General features: G+C 37.1%; 1 protein-coding gene across 1 annotated transcript in view; it reads right to left on the reverse strand.

Moving 5' to 3' along the window:
* Positions 1-19,917, reverse strand: part of LOC126839294 (neuroligin-4, X-linked) — a 227,393-nt gene that overhangs the window by 40,898 nt on the left and 166,578 nt on the right. Inside the window, exons 4-6 of the mRNA XM_050574524.1 lie at positions 14,138-14,419; positions 2,970-3,225; positions 2,538-2,760 (exon numbers count right to left, since the gene is read on the reverse strand). Of these exons, the coding sequence (XP_050430481.1) occupies positions 2,538-2,760; positions 2,970-3,225; positions 14,138-14,419 (761 nt within the window). The remainder of the gene's footprint in view (positions 1-2,537; positions 2,761-2,969; positions 3,226-14,137; positions 14,420-19,917) is intronic.

A 19,917-nucleotide genomic window follows, 5' to 3' on the forward strand; every position in this document is an offset into this window, starting at 1 on the left:
AATAATTGACGTGCAAATTCTTTTTTGGTCATTTTTCCAAGTGATATATTATTTTCAACTGTTTGGCAGTCGGTCCGATTGACAAAATAAACAAAAATTACCTACCAACGTAAATAAAGGTAATTTTTATACAGTCGATTGCGAAATATAATGGATTTCGATATTAAGACGTAGTTGTTTACTTGTTTTTTTTTAACAACGATTCAAAATATACTACTTTCATTTATTGTCTCGGTCTTTGATCCTTTAAAAAAAATCTTTACCTACTGTTTACTGTAAACAAGTAATTTCCTTACGGCGGTTATAATATAGAATTTTGATCAAAACATATTTTAAATGAATTGAAAGTACACATCTCTGTCGCTGTTCGGTGTCAGTCTGACCATTCAGTATTAAAACGCAATTAACGTTGTGTAATTATTTTTATTTTACCATAGAATCCTTTTGACAAATACTGCAAATAATCCACCGAAACGTTTGTAATGTTCTAAATGGTCGATTAAATCGTCTTCTGGTTAAACTTTGTACCGGATAAAACTGACAATTTAATAACTTGCTAAAAAAAGTTCTGATTTTTTTTCTCGATTTATTATTTTAATACCAATCTTGAAAGGGTAAGCCATAGTAGAGAGAATAAAAATACAGTCGTTTATCGTATATAGTTAACCCGTGATAAAAAAAAAAAGGTTTAATTGAAATACGTACTGTACACGTGTATTGAGACTTTTTCAAAAGAATTGATGGGCTTAGGTCAGCCCACGCTATAAATCAGAAGTCCAGAAAAGAGTTCATCGCACTATAGATTATTTTTCTTTACTACACTGCCGGATTTATTCATTACCTACCGTATGTGCTCGACTGACAAGTTTACACAAGTGAAATTTACAATTGTCACCTGTTAAATAGGCTTTATCCCACTAGGAATATCACTTCACGTTCCGGGAGCAAATGGGAGAGTAGGCTGAAAATGTGGGCACTTCGACCAGCTGGTTCTTTTTTAATCGAATTGAGTCCAAAAAGTCACCTTACCCATATTTTTTTTGGTGGTTGGCAGAGGTCCATAGGGAACAGATACCGATAATATTTATGGTTTACACGGATGCTTCACAACCGTGAAACCACGACGGACCGGAGAAGGTTGTGTTATGAACGGATATTCATAGTGTATGGGCGAATTTAACGAGTATTATTTGGCCATTGAAATAAATATTTTAATACGAATTGAGCATTTTTTTTTTTTTTTTCACTAAGCGCTTTTAATCCCGAATAAATTGGAAAGCGACAAACATGTTTAAAGCGAGTGGAGTAAAATCGACCAAATGTTATTTTCCTATATAGTTACGGTTATGTTGACCGACGAGAAAATGTGATTTTCCAATCGGCCGGTCACAAAAACGCCGTTGTGTTTACGATTCGAAGAGACTTAACTACAACACAATATACAAACCCATATGGTGGTATCGACGAAACAGCTCGACTATAATAACGGTGTGAGCTGCATTATTTTCTATAGAAATCATATTATGTCCGTCGTTCCCCGGCGAAAATCCTATACTTATTGGTAATAGAGCTTATTCAATTGATCGTACATTGAAATGTTATATCTTGTTATGAAATGTTACGGTTCATGGGTTTTGCCGCTTTCTTGTATTCCATAAATTTATCATGATCAAATTACATCAACGCGGTACCCGGAAAACGGTCTATTTAATCGTAAAAACGGCTAAACTATATTTTATAACAAATTTTTAATAGTTTACAAAAAAAAAATATTTCACGAATTCGAAATATGATATAACATTCGAAAATAATAATTATAATTTATATAATATTATCATACAATTATACATTATAGTCTGGTAGAATATGTATTGTGCGTTATGTTTGTTTTTTGTACCAAACGATTTTATAAGAATTAAAATTGTAAAAAAAAGTTTTGTTTAAATAATTTTTCAATTTAATATTAATACCAACGGCGACTTAGAGTTGACCTAATATTTTATTTTATTTATATTCTGTGTTATTGAATAAACTAAGATATAAAGTAGGTAGCGACTTTTTGTGAAGAGAAACGTTTTTTTTTTTTTTTTTTATGAAAACCTATAGTTTTATACCGTTCCAATAGTTTTAAAAACACAAAGCCTGAGTTAAATTATAATAAATCACCGAATAACACAAAGAATATAAAGCGTAAACTGCTAAGTTTGTCGAAAGAATAAGCGAATGACATGAAGAAAAAACTAATCAACTAAAACAGATTTTCTTAAACTTTGGTTAAGCTAAAAAAAACTTTTTTACACTCATTAAGAAATTGTGTAAAACACAATGCATATTATCTAGTATATATTTATTTTTTTAATATTACCTATTTTAAAAACGTATTATAACAGGTATTTTTAATAATTAAAAATAATAGTTTTAATGCTAAATGTGTTGTTTTGTTCTAATGATTTGGAATAATACGAAAAAAATATTTATCAAAAATCCCTTTAAATCAATTATAACTTAACAGTCTATTAGAAAATCGTAAAACTTACTTGTTGGTAATCGCCGTACTTGGTTTGATAGTCAAACACAAATAAGTAAGAGTTTCTTCTATTTGCTGAATGAAGATCAGCTGTATTGACCACAGGTGCAACTACTTGGGCATCAGACAAAGCTTCGAGAGTCTCATCTCTGATGTTGACCGGATGTTGTACTGGCCTGTCCCAGTCTGTATATTCGTTAACTATTGTTGCTAATATCTCAGTTAAGTGGTATCTGAAATAGAATAAATAAATAAATATTTTTTTATTAATTAGCTGTTAAAATAAAAATGCATTATTTTTTTTTTTGCTATTAATTGGTAAAACTGATTAAATACAGAATTATTAATTAATAGTCAATGTTTAAATTAATAGGATTGACAACGGTATGAAATTTTTATTTGAATTGTTAACTTTTACATTATGTTGTCGTTCATTACGTACTTGTATGTGTTTTTCACATAAGTCTTCAAGATTTTAGTTCGACGATCAGCCTCGATACCGTATTGGACGTCGTCGCCGGTAAAGGCAAAGAAAGACTCGGCTCGTACAACTCCTAACATAAGATCGAATCTGGATAGTCTTGAAAGCAACCTTTGCTTGGTCGCTGAATTAGCCAATATAGCTGAACCGAATCCGTTTGCGAGCACCAGTTCATTTGGATCTTCCATTTGACTTCCAGGTCCGTTATTTGGGCCATCTTTAAGACAAAAATTTAGTTTAAACAAAATTTTAGACGATTGATCGTGGTTGATGAAGATGATAATAAATTAGCTTCTGGACGTTACAGAGTAAATCAATGGTTATATTGACAATTTATTTTATTATTATCTAATTCAGTATATTTTTGAAATATATATATAGCAGCATTACATCTAAAAGGTATTATGAATAAATTCTTAATTTTAATAAAATATAAAATAAGTTTGTCTTTTTGCTGTAGTTAATAAACAAAAAAATCACATATTATTATCAATTTCCTCAGTAAAAAATTATAATTTACCTACTAGTTCAAAAAAAATGAAGAATATATGTTATATCTTGTTAGTTTATATTGTAAGCGACCTTAAATCTAAATCATTATCGTGAAACAAACCAATTTTTTTTTGTTCTTCTTATGAAGGTGTGGTATTCAGGATAAAAAACAAATTTCCTATCTTTTTTAAGGTTTTTAAAAGAATTTCTAGGGATCGCTAGTGGTGCTTTTATAAAAAAATGAAATTCATTAATTTTTTTATATTTTTAGTGGTAGAAAATACTCTAGAGGAAAAGTGATTCGCATCAAAATTATCAGCATAAAGAAAATTGTTTAACTTATATAGAGGTTGATTTGAAAAAAATATATATATTGACGGTTATCCAGACCTCAAAAGATAACATTTTTAAAAATATTGATAAATTTATGTTGAAAAATATGACTATAAAAATGTTCCAATGGTGTCTCTAAGAGCCGTTGATATTTCACTACCTATTAAATATATAAAACATTTTTTGAAAAGAAAACTACAATTAAACTAAAAATTAACATGTGTCTAAAAATATTTTCATTATACTGTTGACGTTGTCGCCATACATAACAATTAATGTACACAAGTTTATGTTCTATGGCAAGCTGCACTGTGTAGTAAATGATGTTACAATTGGTTTTATCGCTGTCATAAAAACACCGATGGGAAAATTTATTTTCAAAACTAAAGGAATGTTCGGTATGAATTGGGGACTAGACGAAAATAATCTAAGGATACTCTACAAGCCTGACGATCGAGACTTGACCCTATCCACAAGAAAACAGGAACATGGCAAACGTTCTGGGAACAGGAGCGCACTGGAAGATGGACACGTCTGACGAGGATGGTCAGACTGAAAATATGAAAACCGCATTGGTTAATTAGTGTGAAGTTGACACGGCCTGCAAGTGCATGTTTCCGTTATTAGCGATTAAATGTGCGCCCGGTCGTGTTATCAACTGTCCACCGTCTCACCGCAGGTGGGAACGATAAACTACTATATCGGCCCGAGCCGGCCGTCGGTGTATGAAGAGGTCCGGGGGGTGTCATCTTGACAGCGAAACACGGCGGCGATGACCACTGTAGGCAATCCGATAATCAGTTATTAATTTAACATTGATCCGCGACTGCCATCCGCCGCCGTCCCGCGTATTCACTTAATATACTTCCATATTGTTTTCAAAGTTAATAAAAAAACCACAACTTTTAATCCGGTTTTATCTATTTTCTTCAACCCCCCCTTACTACCGTGTCAAATTTGGCTCCCCGCTGAGGAAAAAGTCCCGGTGTTCAGCGAAACCAGGTAGGATTATTTTGGCCGCTGTTTTACTGAGAAAAAATTTTACACTCGATTTAAATAATATTTAATTTACTTAAATTGTCAAAATATTTATTCGTGTAAATTTTTGTTTTTTTTTCCATCCTACTAGTGTAGTATTTACAACAAATATATACCTAGTTAGGCCACACACGTGACGTGCTAGTACCGGCGTACAATATACAGGTTAGGATTTTAGTAACGTTCACCTTGTTATTGTTATTGTAACGCATATCACACCCGCGTCCCGGTACCGTCCACCATACGATTAAGTTGAAAGTTACCAAATAACGATCACTGTTGGAAAATAAATTCACTTTCTTCGCATAATATTTTCACTAAATAACATAAATTTATATTTATTTATTTTTTTTTTTTTCCTTCTCCGGCCATTTATTAAATAGTAACCCGCACGGCCGAACGGATATTTGACTTACGCTAATTACTTCGGTTAAAAACGTACCAAATTGACGATTAAGCATATTTGCGAATAGTTACTACTTTTTTTTTAAGTGAAACCGGTTGAAAGAAAATTAAAATATTGAAGGAAGAAATAAGGTTTATATAATTTTTTTTTTAAATTTATATAAGCAAACAACACCTTATTTGGTTACTACTTTCAAGCAGCGTATGACGAACAAAAAAAATAAGTAATAACAATTCTTTTGTTTTTCTCTTAAACGTTCCGGTTATTTGTCATTAGTTAAAAAAAAAAAAAGTCAAAGATAGGAAACAAATTTAACTTTTTTTTTTCGGACGTGTAGTGACTGTATTGGTATTTGTATACTGGATTATATTTGAATCGCCAATACCCGCTCACCCCTACAGTTTTTTTTTCTTTTCTCCTCTTTTTCTTAATATATTATATTTTTTTTTTTTTTCTTTTCTTTTAGTTTGCTTTACAGTAAAATAATATTTAAATCAATTAATTATATATATATAAAAAAATTTTTTTTTTTCTCTCTTTCTGTTGTTTATACTAACAACAAATAAAACATCAACACAACGCATACATATATCAAAATTTTAATTTTAATTAATTCATTTTTTTTTAAATTTTCATTTGTCAAAAAAAAAAAATAAAAAAATCGGAAATGGAGAAAACATTAGATCAAATGTCGGTTACCGAAATCAGACGCGAATGCGCTTACCGAAACCTGCCGTATACCGCTAGCCGTAACGACCTACAGTGTGTACTAGAGAATGTGATTAGGGACGGAGGCTGTGATCCGTCCACCACCCTTCTACCACCTCGGCCCCCGATTGTTGATAATGCTTTAAATAATATTAATAGTTCTGTCAACCCGAGACCGATAGGCGAGTTAGAAGCGCAACAGGTACACAATGTAGAAGACAATAGGAATAGTGATGTCCAACAGGACCCACTAGACCTAACCTACGGCGACCTCGAATATGAGGACTCCCGCCGCCCACTCACTCCCACAAACACATACCGAGCTAGCGCGCCGAATGACCAATTCCCTGACCTTCACACAATTCACTACATACGCTCAGCTAGTGAAGAGATAGGAGCAATTAGGCAAAACATTCGGACGCAAACTTCTATAGGGAATCTGGAACTAAGGATAACCGCTCTTGAAACCGCTTTGTCACGGGTCTTAACTAATCAAAAAAACATTTTAAATAAAATTTCAAGTATTGAACAGGACGTCCAAACGGTTAGGTCAACAAACTGTAGTAGTTTTAGGCCAGTAGTACCTACTGTAACGGTAGAAGATAGGGCCACTCCCACCGCTAATTTGAACGTAAGTAGAACTCGTATCGATAGTCAGCCCGCCTCACTCCATGATAGGTTATTACAAACCGAAGAGGAGATCAGGCGAACGGTTAGTCCCCAGCTGACTTTATACGATACGACCTCATTACACCAGTTAGGGAGCAAAGGGACAGCACAGGCCCCTCTAAATAGTACAAGCTGGGACCTAAATTCTAATACAGTCAATAATCGTTTGTATGACTCACAACCCTATAGCTACTCTGTACGACATACGGAAAATGATAGTCGCCCTACGAGTCGACCCAACCGTACCGTACAGTTCGAAAACGATTTTAACGATTCGTCTAGCACTAGGGTAGGGAACCAATCATTACTTATCCCATTTAATGACCTAAAAGCTGCAAGAGCGTCACTTTCTGAGTTTTCTGGTACAAAAGAGGAGGACCCGACACGATTTGTGGCAAATTCCGAATGTATTTTGCGTGAAGCAAAAATACATCCAGCCGCATGGGTTAGAGCAGTCGAACCCCAATTAACGGGAACGGCAGCTGCATGGTGGAGAACGGTTAAGGCTCTAGATATGTCTTGGCCTGAATTTAAAGGCGAGTTAGCCGAAAGGTTCAACTGCCCTGACATCCAGTCCCGTCTCCGTGCCGAAATTGTGTCAGTTCGACAAGGTCCACACCAACGACTGACCGATTTTGTCATGGAGAAAAACCAATTATCCCGTCGAATTCAAACAGGTCTCTCCGAACCGCAAATAGTTAGTACTATTGTAGGGCTCATGAGAGACGAATTTAGAATACATGCTAGGCTCCAACACCCCGCGTCGTTCACAGACCTTAGGCGAATAGCTGCAGTCTTAGATAGCTCTTCGTACTCCATACAAGAGACCCAAGACGCAGCACCGCCGAGGGACTTGAAGAAGTCCTATTACCCACCTACTAAGTCAAAACCAGTTGACTTAGCAAAACACTCTGGGGCCCACTCGGTAAACAACACAAACCGAAAGCCACCTCTCCCCTGTAAGCATTGCAAGGGACCTCACTGGAACAGTGAATGTCCTACAAAGCCCTCGGGAAACGGCCCCAAACCCCGCGGATCTTAGTCCAGTCCACGGGTCACCACACACATTCCGACGACCGCCCACTAGTCCCTTTACCTCTTATACTCAGCTCTGATAATTCAGTAAATGAATCAACTGGCATTAAAGTAAATGAATATAGACTAGTAGACGACCTCGACACTTCTCGAAATTTATTCATGACACAAAGTACACCATTAGACCTAGTTAGAACAAAAAGCAATAACCATTTACTCGAACTGTCACCACCAATTACATCATCACCTCACCAAGTTAGCCCTAGCTCTGATATTCTTGACCAAAGAACAACTAGCGACTCAACTCACCCAAACATAGTTCGAGAAAATTGGTTAGAGCCCAACAATCTACTAGAAAACCTAAATGACGTTACAACCCCAATCTGTATCGAAGACCGATGTGTTCCACCTAAAAACGCACCGGGCTCCGAACAGAACAACACTAGCTTCGACATACACAATGACTTTGATCATAAGAGTATAGAGAACAGCGAAAATACAGGTACGAATGAAACAAGACAGGACACTCGAATTGTTTTTCATTATGAAAAACCCGAGTGCTCTGGACTTGCATCCGTACGAACGGTATTAAATAGAAACCCTAACACAATACCAACTCCATGTATAGAGTTAGAATTCGATTCTGGTTTCGTCACTGCTCTTCTTGATTCTCAAGCACAAAAGTCGTATGTTAGGCCGGAAATTTCGAGAAAATTCGGAAAAACATTTATAGGACTAAATTCATTAGTTCGAATGGCAGACGGGCACACTCAAACAACCAGTGGCCACGCCGCATTCGTCGCTAGAGTCGCAGAAGTACAAATTAAATTTAATGCTTCGATTCTAGACAACCTGTACTGCGATATCCTATTAGGGCACGATTTCCTTGTAGAAAACGAAGTCGCTTGGGATTACTCCGCAGGTACAATCTACTTAGGGACCTCCAAACGAACATCCGTTTGTTGGGCAGCCACTAAGACAACAAGGGGACCCAAAAAGTTAGATTTTTCTGAAATCCAAATTTCGGGCGATCCTATGACTCAAAACCAACTAACAGAAGTCATCACCAGATATTCTGAGGTTTTCGATGGTTCAATAGGCCGCACGAAGCTGATAGATCATGAAATTCGACTTAGGGACCACACCCCCATCGCTCTAAACCCATACCCTTATCCGGCTGAAAAACAAAACATCATAAACGATATGATAAGGGATATGGAGGAGCAAGGCCTAGTAGAACCGAGCACATCGCCCTGGGCCGCTCCTATAGTCCTTGCAAAGAAAAAAGATGGTTCGCCACGCCTTTGTATTGACTATAGACGACTAAACGAGTTAACGGAATCTGATGCCTACCCCATGCCAAATTTAAATGACATGATAAGGAATATGAGGGGCGCAAAGATCTTTAGTATACTAGACCTTAAATCTGGATACTTTCAAGTATCGTTGAACCCCAATTCTAGGAAGTACTCAGCTTTCCGTACTCGCAAAGGTCTCTACCAGTTCAGAGTTCTTCCTTTCGGTTTAAAGAATTCCCCCATGACTTTTGTTAGGCTCATGAACGAAGTGTTAAGAGGGTACATAGATGATTTTGTTCAAGTTTATCTCGACGATATAGTAATATATTCAGATAACCTTAGCAACCATTTAAACCACTTAGCTAAAGTCCTTGAACGTCTGAGCAGACATGGACTGACATGCCACCCCAAGAAATGTAGACTAGGGACAACCGAAATCTCTTTTCTTGGACATTTAGTGGATGCAGAGGGAATACAAAAACAACCCGAAAAACTCTCAGCTATTAGGGACTTCCCAACTCCCCGCAAAATTAAGGAGCTTCGTAGGTTCTTAGGCGTTTGTAATTGGTATAGCCAGTTTGTAGATAACTATGCTGATACAATTGCACCCCTAACACAACTGCTAAAAAAAGGTGAAAAGTGGAAATGGTCAGGTAACGAACAGAACGCTTTTGAAAGCATTAAAAAGGCCCTGTACGACTCCCCAAAACTAAGCTCTCCCGACTACAGTAAAACATTCCACCTCCAAACTGATGCTAGCGAAATAGGCGTCGGAGCTGTTCTCTTCCAAAGGGGTGACAGCCCGGAGGAAAGACAGGTCATTGCCTACGCAAGCAAAAAGTTGAGCGAGACACAAAAGCGTTATACTGCAGTCGAAAGAGAGTGTTTAGCTATAATTTGGGCAGTCGATAAGTTCCGCCCCTACTTAGAAACAGCACCTTTCGAACTCCTTACTGATAACTCGGCGTTGACTTGGCTGCATAAGACCAAAGACCAAAAGTCTAAACTAACCAGATGGGCGTTACAACTAAGTAACTTGGATTTCCGAACGATACACGTGCCAGGGCGCCTTAATCAAGCACCTGACATGTTATCCCGGTACCCATCCGATGGTCCGCCAGTCAACGAAGACCAACTCGATGAAAACCTACTAGGAGTACCTTCACTAAAAACACAAAAAAACAATTCACATGGTACCCCTGATAGACTCTTTTCATTGACACAACAAGAGGTAGAACAAATCGATACACCTATTTCCGAAGAGGTTTTGAAAGCTTGGCAATCAGATGATCTATATGTTAGCTCCATAAAAGAAAACATATCCTCTGACTGTCCAGCCAACAATACCAGAAGGTCAAAAGCACTAAAAAAATCATTCATCTTAAATAATGGCCTTCTCCGGAAACATATCGAAAATTGCTCCTCCTCGTTGCCCCCAATCGTAATACCACTTGACAAAATCCAACAAATCATCTGGTGGTATCATGACCACACTCTAGCCAGTCATCCAGGCTGGAAAGAGACTTTCAGGGCCGTACGACTTAGGTTTTACTGGAAAGGTTTGAAAGAGGATATTAGGAAATACGTAGGTGCATGTCACATATGTGCCTGTACTAAACCTCTGAACGCAAAACCAGAGAATCCCCTCAAACCTAGGAAACCCCGACAACCCTGGGAAGTCATCAGTATAGATCTTATGGGCCCCTATCCAAGAACAGGTAGGGGTAAAACATGCATACTGGTGGTCACCGATTGCTTTAGCCGATGGGTCGAAGCCTACCCGCTAGGTACGGCCACCGCTAATGTAATCATCCAAACTCTCGAACGCGAGTTCTTTTCACGTTTCGGGTACCCTCGAGTGTGCCTTAGTGACAACGGGACTCAGTTCACTTCGAAAGAAATGCTCAGAGCACTCGACCGATGGGGGGCGGAGGGGTGGACTACTCCGGTGTTCCATCCACGAGCTAACCCCGTCGAACGTCGCAACCAAGAGCTGAAGAAAGGACTACGTGCACACCTCGTGGACGAAAGTCATCGCTCTTGGGACACTAAGCTATCGTCGATACTCTTCGCTATTCGGAATAGACTGAACGAGGCTACAGGTTTCCCACCGTCGGTTCTGGTACTCGGCAGAGAAGCCAGACGGCCCGGCGATTGGGCCCTATCTGAACCTCCCGTCATTCCCGTGGTGGAGATCAACCGACATAGACGAGGGCAAGAGACAGTTGCCTTTGAAAATCACGAAAAAAATCAAAAACCAGTCACCCCGATTAAATCAAAATTTTCGACTGGTGACTGGGTGTATTACAAGGCTCATCATTTATCGAACGCTGACAAAGGTTTCCATGCGGGGTTCGCGCCGAAATGGCTAGGACCTGTCCGACTGGCGGAACGCTTGAGCTCAGGTGTTTACCTCACTGACCAGCGACCACCCCGGAAACTTCACGTTTCGTGTCTGAAATCGTCTCATCTGGTGGGTAAGGAGGACCTTAACAGGCCTCATTAGCTTACTCATTGCAGAAGATATTGAGACTGCGTCAATTAATATTTTGTACAATTTTCAGTATGTCTCAATCAACCAGACCGAACAACAGCAGCAACCTCCTGCAAATCATGGTGCAGCACCACCTTCGTGGGCAACAGCTGCTGCAGTCGTTTGGGGCGACCATACCCAGCTCAACTTTAACGCCCGAGCAAGTGCTCACAGCTCCCCAAAGCGAGCTACAGAAGCACCCCGCTTTGTGGGCGGCCTTCACCCGGGGGTGGCAAGCCTGCATGATCAGCGTCCCGGCACCACCTCCACTAATCAATCAGCCGCCAACGCGACCTACGGCGCGTCAGCCCACGCCCTACGCTGGCAGGTCCCCGTGGCCACAAACTGCGCCACGCCACATGACGCCTAGGGGCGCCTCCAACTTTTTGGCAACGCCATCCAACTCCGCCGTCCAGAACACTGGAGCTGTGTCCACGGCAAACCAGTCTGCCGGAGCTCCGACCACAGTCACGAGCACGGAACTAGACAACAACACGGTATCGGCGAGACGGAAGAGGATGATCCGTCTCAACGAGTACCGAAAGGCGATGAGGAAGGTGAAGCGGGAAGAAAGGAGTCGGATATCCCAGCAACATCGGTTGGAGAAACCAACGCCACAGGCCGACCCAGGGAAGACCTCGGCGAAGAGGCAACCAATCCCCACACCGAGGACACATGCCCCGGTAACACCAACGGCAGAGGAGGAAGAGGATGCAGTGATGGACGTCACCGTCGATGGTCAAGTTGACCATACGATCGAGGAAATCGACATCTTCCTCCAACCACCGTCAGACACCGCCTCCTAACTTCTTTCCTTTCCCTGTCCCCTCCTTCTCAGTTCTACTACGCCCGCCCTTGACCACCAGGTCACCGGTGCGATGCGAGTGCTCTGATGGCCCGCTTGCCTGAAAAGGTTTCAGCGATGTCACTCGAGGAGATGTGAAAGACAGGGAGGAACAGACACCGATTAAGTTCACCGGTTGGACCGTTTAGTGGGGGAGGGTTGACACGGCCTGCAAGTGCATGTTTCCGTTATTAGCGATTAAATGTGCGCCCGGTCGTGTTATCAACTGTCCACCGTCTCACCGCAGGTGGGAACGATAAACTACTATATCGGCCCGAGCCGGCCGTCGGTGTATGAAGAGGTCCGGGGGGTGTCATCTTGACAGCGAAACACGGCGGCGATGACCACTGTAGGCAATCCGATAATCAGTTATTAATTTAACATTGATCCGCGACTGCCATCCGCCGCCGTCCCGCGTATTCACTTAATATATTTCCATATTGTTTTCAAAGTTAATAAAAAAACCACAACTTTTAATCCGGTTTTAGCTATTTTCTTCAACCCCCCCTTACTACCGTGTCAAAGTTGAATTAATTGTATTTCCCTTTGTTATACTGCTCGTGGTTTGTAATGAACAGGCCCTCGAAATTCAAAATACTCGGTGAGGCAGATTTCGGTTTCGTTCGGAAGTCTCGATTTTTCGGTATACCTATTTTTCCGATGGTTAAGAACCAATCTCAAGTGTATTTCATTCGACCTGAGCAGACTCACTTTAACTGTGCGTCATATTATCATCGCCGATCGACCTTTTATTCACATAAAATTCGCTTATTCAAAACTTCGCGCATTACGAACCCAATCCTATTATTCAGGTCGACCCGTCGATACCTCTCTGGGCCCATTAGCATGAACAGTAAGGGTTCTCTCGGGATAAACAAAACCTTGTCGAGTTTCTTGCACTTTGGATTAAGTTTCTAACGGAACCCCACATTTTCAGAATACACGTTACTAAGTCCAAGTCTGTATTTTGGTACACTATTTTCTATTTTATTTCTATAGAGCTTAATATATTCTACTACAGGCTTAACTATGACAGAACCCTCTTATGGAAATGCTGCTTTGCTCACACAATGTAATCACTATTACAACGTACAAAATATTTATAAACTACTTTATCAGTGATAAGCAGCAACAATTTATCCCGCCAGGTTAAAATTTAAAATAATTTTCAAGTACATAATAATTTTATACGATGCAAAGCGAAATGTATAAAAAAAACGGGAAAAACGTTTTGTTAAATTTAACGTTGCAAACTGTACCTGATACTGTTTAATTTAAACGTTAAAATGTTTCTCGTGCAAAACATTGTACACGAACTTACACTATTTAAAAATATTTTCATTTTGTACAATGAAACGTATAATATATTTCAGAGGCTTTTTTTATAAACCATTTCGGAACCAGATTTTTCTAAGACTTAAATTAACCTGTTTTTTGTATTAACTCACCCTACATAATAAGATCCTTTTAAAGCGAAATAATTATTGTTTTGAATATTTACTGTGTAGGTATGGAATAATAGGTAAACAATGTGTGATATTTTTAACCACGGGTAAACAAATTAGATTAACCGAAATAGTAATATTAATGTACTATTGTAATTATTACCTTTATGATAAAAATTAAATTAGGTACTCAGTATAAACAAAATATTTGTATAGTAATTTTTACAAACAATTAACTTTTTTTTTATTTACAACAGTAATTTAGTATTGATTTTAAGATGTAACTATTTTCATATTTTCGTTGGTTATTTTAATAAAAATAACATACTTGATTGAGCTGTGTGCCGGCTAGGTTCGGATGTCCCTACATCTATGACAACTCCGTCTACGCTGGGGCCAAATGCAGTAGTAAACTCAGGTACATTTATCTGAGCGCTTATAAGTTGCTCAAGTGGCCTGTCTCGTAAACAGTTGAGAAGATGCAAATGCGGCATGTCGGGTGAGCAGTTGACTAGTTTGGCAACCTGATGACCATAGTACACTGGATCTCTGACCAGCGATAATGGACTGAGTGGAGATCCACTAAGCAGGATGGCCCGATGGAACAATACTAGAATACAAACAGAATAAATCATTGATAACCTCATAAAAACACAAGAATCTTATAAATTATCTATTTTTTAAAAAATTATTTATACTTTTGGAGTACAAAAATACATATATAGTTAACCTCTATGATTAAAGGTGTACTCCAATCGTGTAATTAACTATTTAGTATATTGACGATATATTGTATCGTTCTACTAACATGTCATGTTCACAAATAAAATTATTGGGGATATTGACTTAATTAATTCAGTAAAAAAATTATCATAAAGTTGATGATGTGACGTTAAGGTAGAAAAACATATTATATGAAATTATCTTCATAATGAAACATAACAGCTATTATGTTAATGTCCGTTGGGTTGCTTATATTAGCATAAATCACTAATAGATTTGAGTCTATAGTATAAATATTATTTTGGAGACAAGACGCATGAAATTTGAATACACCGTTCAGGCACTAAAAATTCATAAATTTTCTTATAAATAAATTTGAAACAAAAACAAATGGAAAAAAAATGTGTGTAATTTATTGTAAATATAACTAATATATAAATATGTAAATGAAATAAGTGTTAAACCTTGTACGTACAATTTTTAAAACCTTTTTTTAGAATTCATAGAGAAAATGACTGACACTAGAAAAATTGTTTTCACCTCTATTTTTTAATTATTTTGCTTAAAAAGCAAAGGTTTGTGTTTTTAATTTAAAAAAGCGTTATTTATTAAGACTGATGGTCTAAGAAAAAAAATTAATTTCTATGTAAAATTTTTCTTCTAAATTAAGCTCTAGTAAAGCTCTAAATTACATTTTTGTAAGAAATGATTCATTCCGAACCCTTAATAAAATAATATGGAATGTGACGTCGTCTTGAAAAGAACAATTTCTACGGACATTACAATAGAACGATATGCTGGGTGTTAATAATATTATAAATATTATAACCCTACAAATATTATTTAAAAAATGTATTTTCGTGGTCCTGCTCAAACTACATTGATTTCGTTTATCTCAAATGCAATGTAATTGGCATGAAAGAAAATGAAATGAACTTTTCGTGTTAGTTTGAATTATTTATTTTGCGTTATAATTTTTTGGGGCATTTGTTTTTCCGTTTTGGGTGCGTTTACAAAATATTCAGAGGGTTTTTTTTTTCTATGTACATACAAAATCTCCTCTGTCCCCGTCCTACGGGGTAGCCATCACCGAGTGAAAACACGCTGTGAGTACATCTAGTACCATTATAAACTGGGACGGAGGGTGCGGAAAAAAACACCACAACGGTGATTTATTTTTTTCCCAGCACGCTGATTGCACACTCCAACGTCACGGAGTGTGGTAAAAAAATTAGCTTTTTCCCCGGTTTTTAGCTCACCGGAATTTATTGCTAGCAAATCCCCAACAGCCCGAGCCCTGCGTGCGGTCGTTAACAACAGGCAATTTCGGGCATACATTTAAGTAATACTACTTTATCTAAATATCTCTGCGCGCACAGTTAGCTGTTTTTTTTCTTCTTTTGTTCGATTTGACCTGCCAAATACTTGTTTCTTGACGGGTTTCCTCTGCCGCAGCCCGTAGCTCATTAAAGTGCGCACCTGCTGACCATAATCATGGCCGGGGAAAAAGTGAAAAATTAAGCCGCTTGTCATACAACTGAGAAAAATTAGCTTAACATTTTACAATGCGCCCTACGGCCCGTGTAGTTTCTCAACAGAAGAATAAGCGATTGCCCACATAATATAATTTCTTTGTTAGATAATTTCCGTAATTAACATAAAGTGTTTGAAGAAAGTTAGTTAATCTTAAAAAAAAAATCTCACGCAAAACTTATAATTTTCGTAATTACCAAGAATTACTATACTATGAAAACTGCCAAAATAAAAACTGATTAAAAAGTTTAAAAAAATTAGGTATGCTATAGATATTACTGGCGATAATACCTTTTTTTAATTGTTGAAACTAACAAAACCACCGCCGCATGGAAAATATGGATTATTCATTCTATTATATTAATATAGTAATTATTATTATTTTATAATTATCAACATTTTTGTTGTTACAATATGCTTATAACAAACGTGCAGTGTTATTAAAAAGTCTTATAAATGTAACTCTTTACTAAAAATAATTAATTTTAAGTAAATAAATATAATAAAATATGTAGTTCGTATGTAAATTTGAGAAAGAGGATTTGGCTGGACGACTTGATTTGTATGGGAAAAAGTGAAGAAGACTGGAAGTGAATGTAACTTACACCACTATGGTTTTAACCTCCTCTCTATAACGAGAGTGGTATAATTAGGGATCAGAGGCAAATAACCTCTTAAATTTTTTAATGCCCATTATTATAATATTATTTCTACCGTTCACAAACAATCTATGAATCCCTTTTTTTTTATAACATAGTTTTTCTTTGGTCGTAGCTACAATGAAAATAGTACATAGCTTTTGAACAAAATAAAATAATTGATTTACGTGCTAGTTAAGTAGTGATACAGTCTATACAACAGAGGTAGATGGAGTGCGTTGAGAAAGCAGTTTATTTCCTGGGTCGTACCAAACTATTAGCCATAACGTTTTTATAGTGATACTGCAGACGAAAACTCCTTAACGTAAGACAGCGCCGAGGATGTCTGTAAATAATATGCCAATAGCTGTATAAATGAATATAATATTATGTTAAAGTGTGCACTTAGGTGGTATTGATGAGGAAATCGAACAGAGAGATACCAGTGCAGACATCGGTTGTTCGTTACGCCACAAAGCGTATATTATTATAAGTAATAAACTAACTAACTCAACCGCCGCAGTTGTGCCAAGATAAATTCGACAACGGGGTATAAATATTGAATAAGCATGATATTATTATATTCTGTATGCGAGCAGTGTAATGGCGTTTGGTTTGCCTTAACGTTGTATACCGATCGTTGGATGCACGAAAACAACGGCGGAGGTCGTAAATTCTGAGATTTGGCCACAAGCAGATAAAACCGGCAGACAAAACGTTACAGTCAAGACGGTTAAACAATATATATATATATATATATATATATATATAATATATATAAATGTTATATTATTATTACAGATCAACCAATACCCGTGGCAATCTTATTTGCATACTTCACGTACAAAGTAGGTCAGCCTATATATATTTATACGCCTGTAGGTAGGTTACGAGTTCTCTAAATAAATTAAATGCACCCAATTCGATTTTGGCGCAAGACTTCAAACATAACTTATCACGCTGATATATACAATTTTCGATTTGGTTTGTGCGTTAGTGATAATTATTATCCAACAGTCAACAACAAATAGTATTATTATACGAAATGCATATTTCATATTTAGTATCGAAAATAATACTGTAACCGAAAAAACGACTTTTATACAGCTTTAGCTTGGCCTTCCTTGTCGACTCATCGTTAATACAATAAAGTTATCCCTATTATTAGTTGATTTGATCTGATTCGTCCCTATCGATCACCGATTCTATTCTACTACTCTCTTATCTCGTGTTTCCCCATTATTCTTTCCCCTCATTTTCGTGTCGATTTCGATGGGATTCTGAAAACAACAACACACTGCATTTTGAAACGAAATTCATGATGAAACGCGCAACTTTTGGTCCAAGCAAAACTAAAAAAAAAAAAAGGGAGAAACATTGACATTTTTTTTTTAGCTGTGACTGTGTCGATAAATCATTTATTTCTCTTCAATGTAGGAAAAAAAAGCTGACAACAAAATCCAAATATATCATAATAAATTTCTGTCTCAACAACGATAATACAAACAAGGCGCTCATATTTTTTTTTTTTACAAAAACCAAAAATGAACAAATAAAAACCATATTATGTTCTGTAATATTGACGGTAATACTTAGGAAACGAACAGTTATGTTTAAAGCCCACAATATATTCAATATAATAATCTATGGAAGACAACTAGGCTCACGTTTTATTACTGCGATAGGTTTCGTTCACGTTAAAACATTAAACGAATTGCATAAAATAGTCCTTTTTTTTAATCTAGTGCGAACTGATATATTATTTGTTGAAGTGGGTTTCCAAGAAATTGTGTATTTGTTCCAATCAAACGGTTTTAGTCCGCAGTAAAAACCGTCGTAAAAATGTTAATTTTTTTTGCGTAGATAGTTGCAATGCATTTCTTTATAGAACTTTCAAGTAATACTGAAGGGAGATAATGCTTTTATTTTATGGTAAATAGCCCTTAAACGCTTTACTGTAACAAATAGTAGATTTCTGTATAGTCCAGTAGAATATCACTAGTATAAATCAGATCCGTTTGTAACCATCATCTTATTTTATTTTAGCAGATCATTTCGTTTTTTTGTTGATAAAGATAATATAAATAATTATTATCTTGTTCGTGCAACGACCGGAGTCCGGACGGATATATTGATGAGCTCCTAGCGTTAATTTTACACCGGAACAATACTTCTTAACCCGAACAAAACTTTGGTCAAACTTTTCTCGACTTCGGATGGCGAGAAAACGTCGGCAACGGCTAGAGGGCAAAGAGGAAAAATATTGTATAATGTAAACTTTTTGCTCATTCCGGGTTATCTAAATATGAAGTTTAATTAAAGGCCCAGGCATCTGTTATTCGGAGTTTAAATTACTATCTGATTAAAGAAGAAAACATTTTTTTTTTTTTGAAGCGTAACGAAACTACGTTTTTTTCGTTGTACAAGTATTAATTTCTTCATCTTAATTTTTCTTAACAAAATAATAATAATAAAAACTAGGATCTTCGGCCGATTGGAGTATATAATTATTTTTTTCTCAGAACAACATGTTAATAACAAAGATGTGTTAACATTGGGAAAAAATAAAACTATTTAATTTTAGTTTAGTAATTATATTAATGCAAAGTATGCTGTTCAAAACTATTCTGGTAATGTAAACCGAATAACAACACAAAAATTAATTTACAAGTGTTAATAGATATTTTTGGTAAAGGGATATTTAAAACCAAAGAGAAAGGTGTAGCTAAATATACATGTGTCCGCTTTAGAAAATCTAGCCCTGGAGTAGACCTCTAATTCGTTTGGGTTTTTTTTATTTCAATTACAAGATTGTCAGGACCTTCGGAACGCAGGACAGGACATGAAACGACGGGTTTTTGATAATTTTTAATTGTATTAAAAAATTGTATTGTTTTAGGACCAACTTGAAGACCACGTCCGAATTAGCATTTGCCAATCGTTTTGTCGAGGAACCGCATCGGTGCCACTCAAAAGACATTTGAGAGAGAGAGCACTTGGGTGACACGACCAGTTAGATAATACGGCGAGGACGAGACCCGTACTCGTCTCCGGTAACAAGCGACCGGATGTCGTATAGAAACCGCTTTACGGTGTTGTGGGCTGGACTGTATTATTGTTATACGATCGTCGGCACATTACCCCTGGGACTTTATCTCGAGCCGGACGTGGTGGACAAGCCCAACCGTGGTCTTGGTCGTCGGTCTGTCGTTTT

The sequence above is a fragment of the Adelges cooleyi genome, unplaced genomic scaffold (genome assembly GCF_023614345.1).
Source record: "Adelges cooleyi isolate 19-005CV unplaced genomic scaffold, UGA_ACOO_1.1 ACOO_flye_CR_arks_rails_tigmint_CR_PRNA_30, whole genome shotgun sequence".
NCBI classification, from domain to species: domain Eukaryota; kingdom Metazoa; phylum Arthropoda; class Insecta; order Hemiptera; family Adelgidae; genus Adelges; species Adelges cooleyi.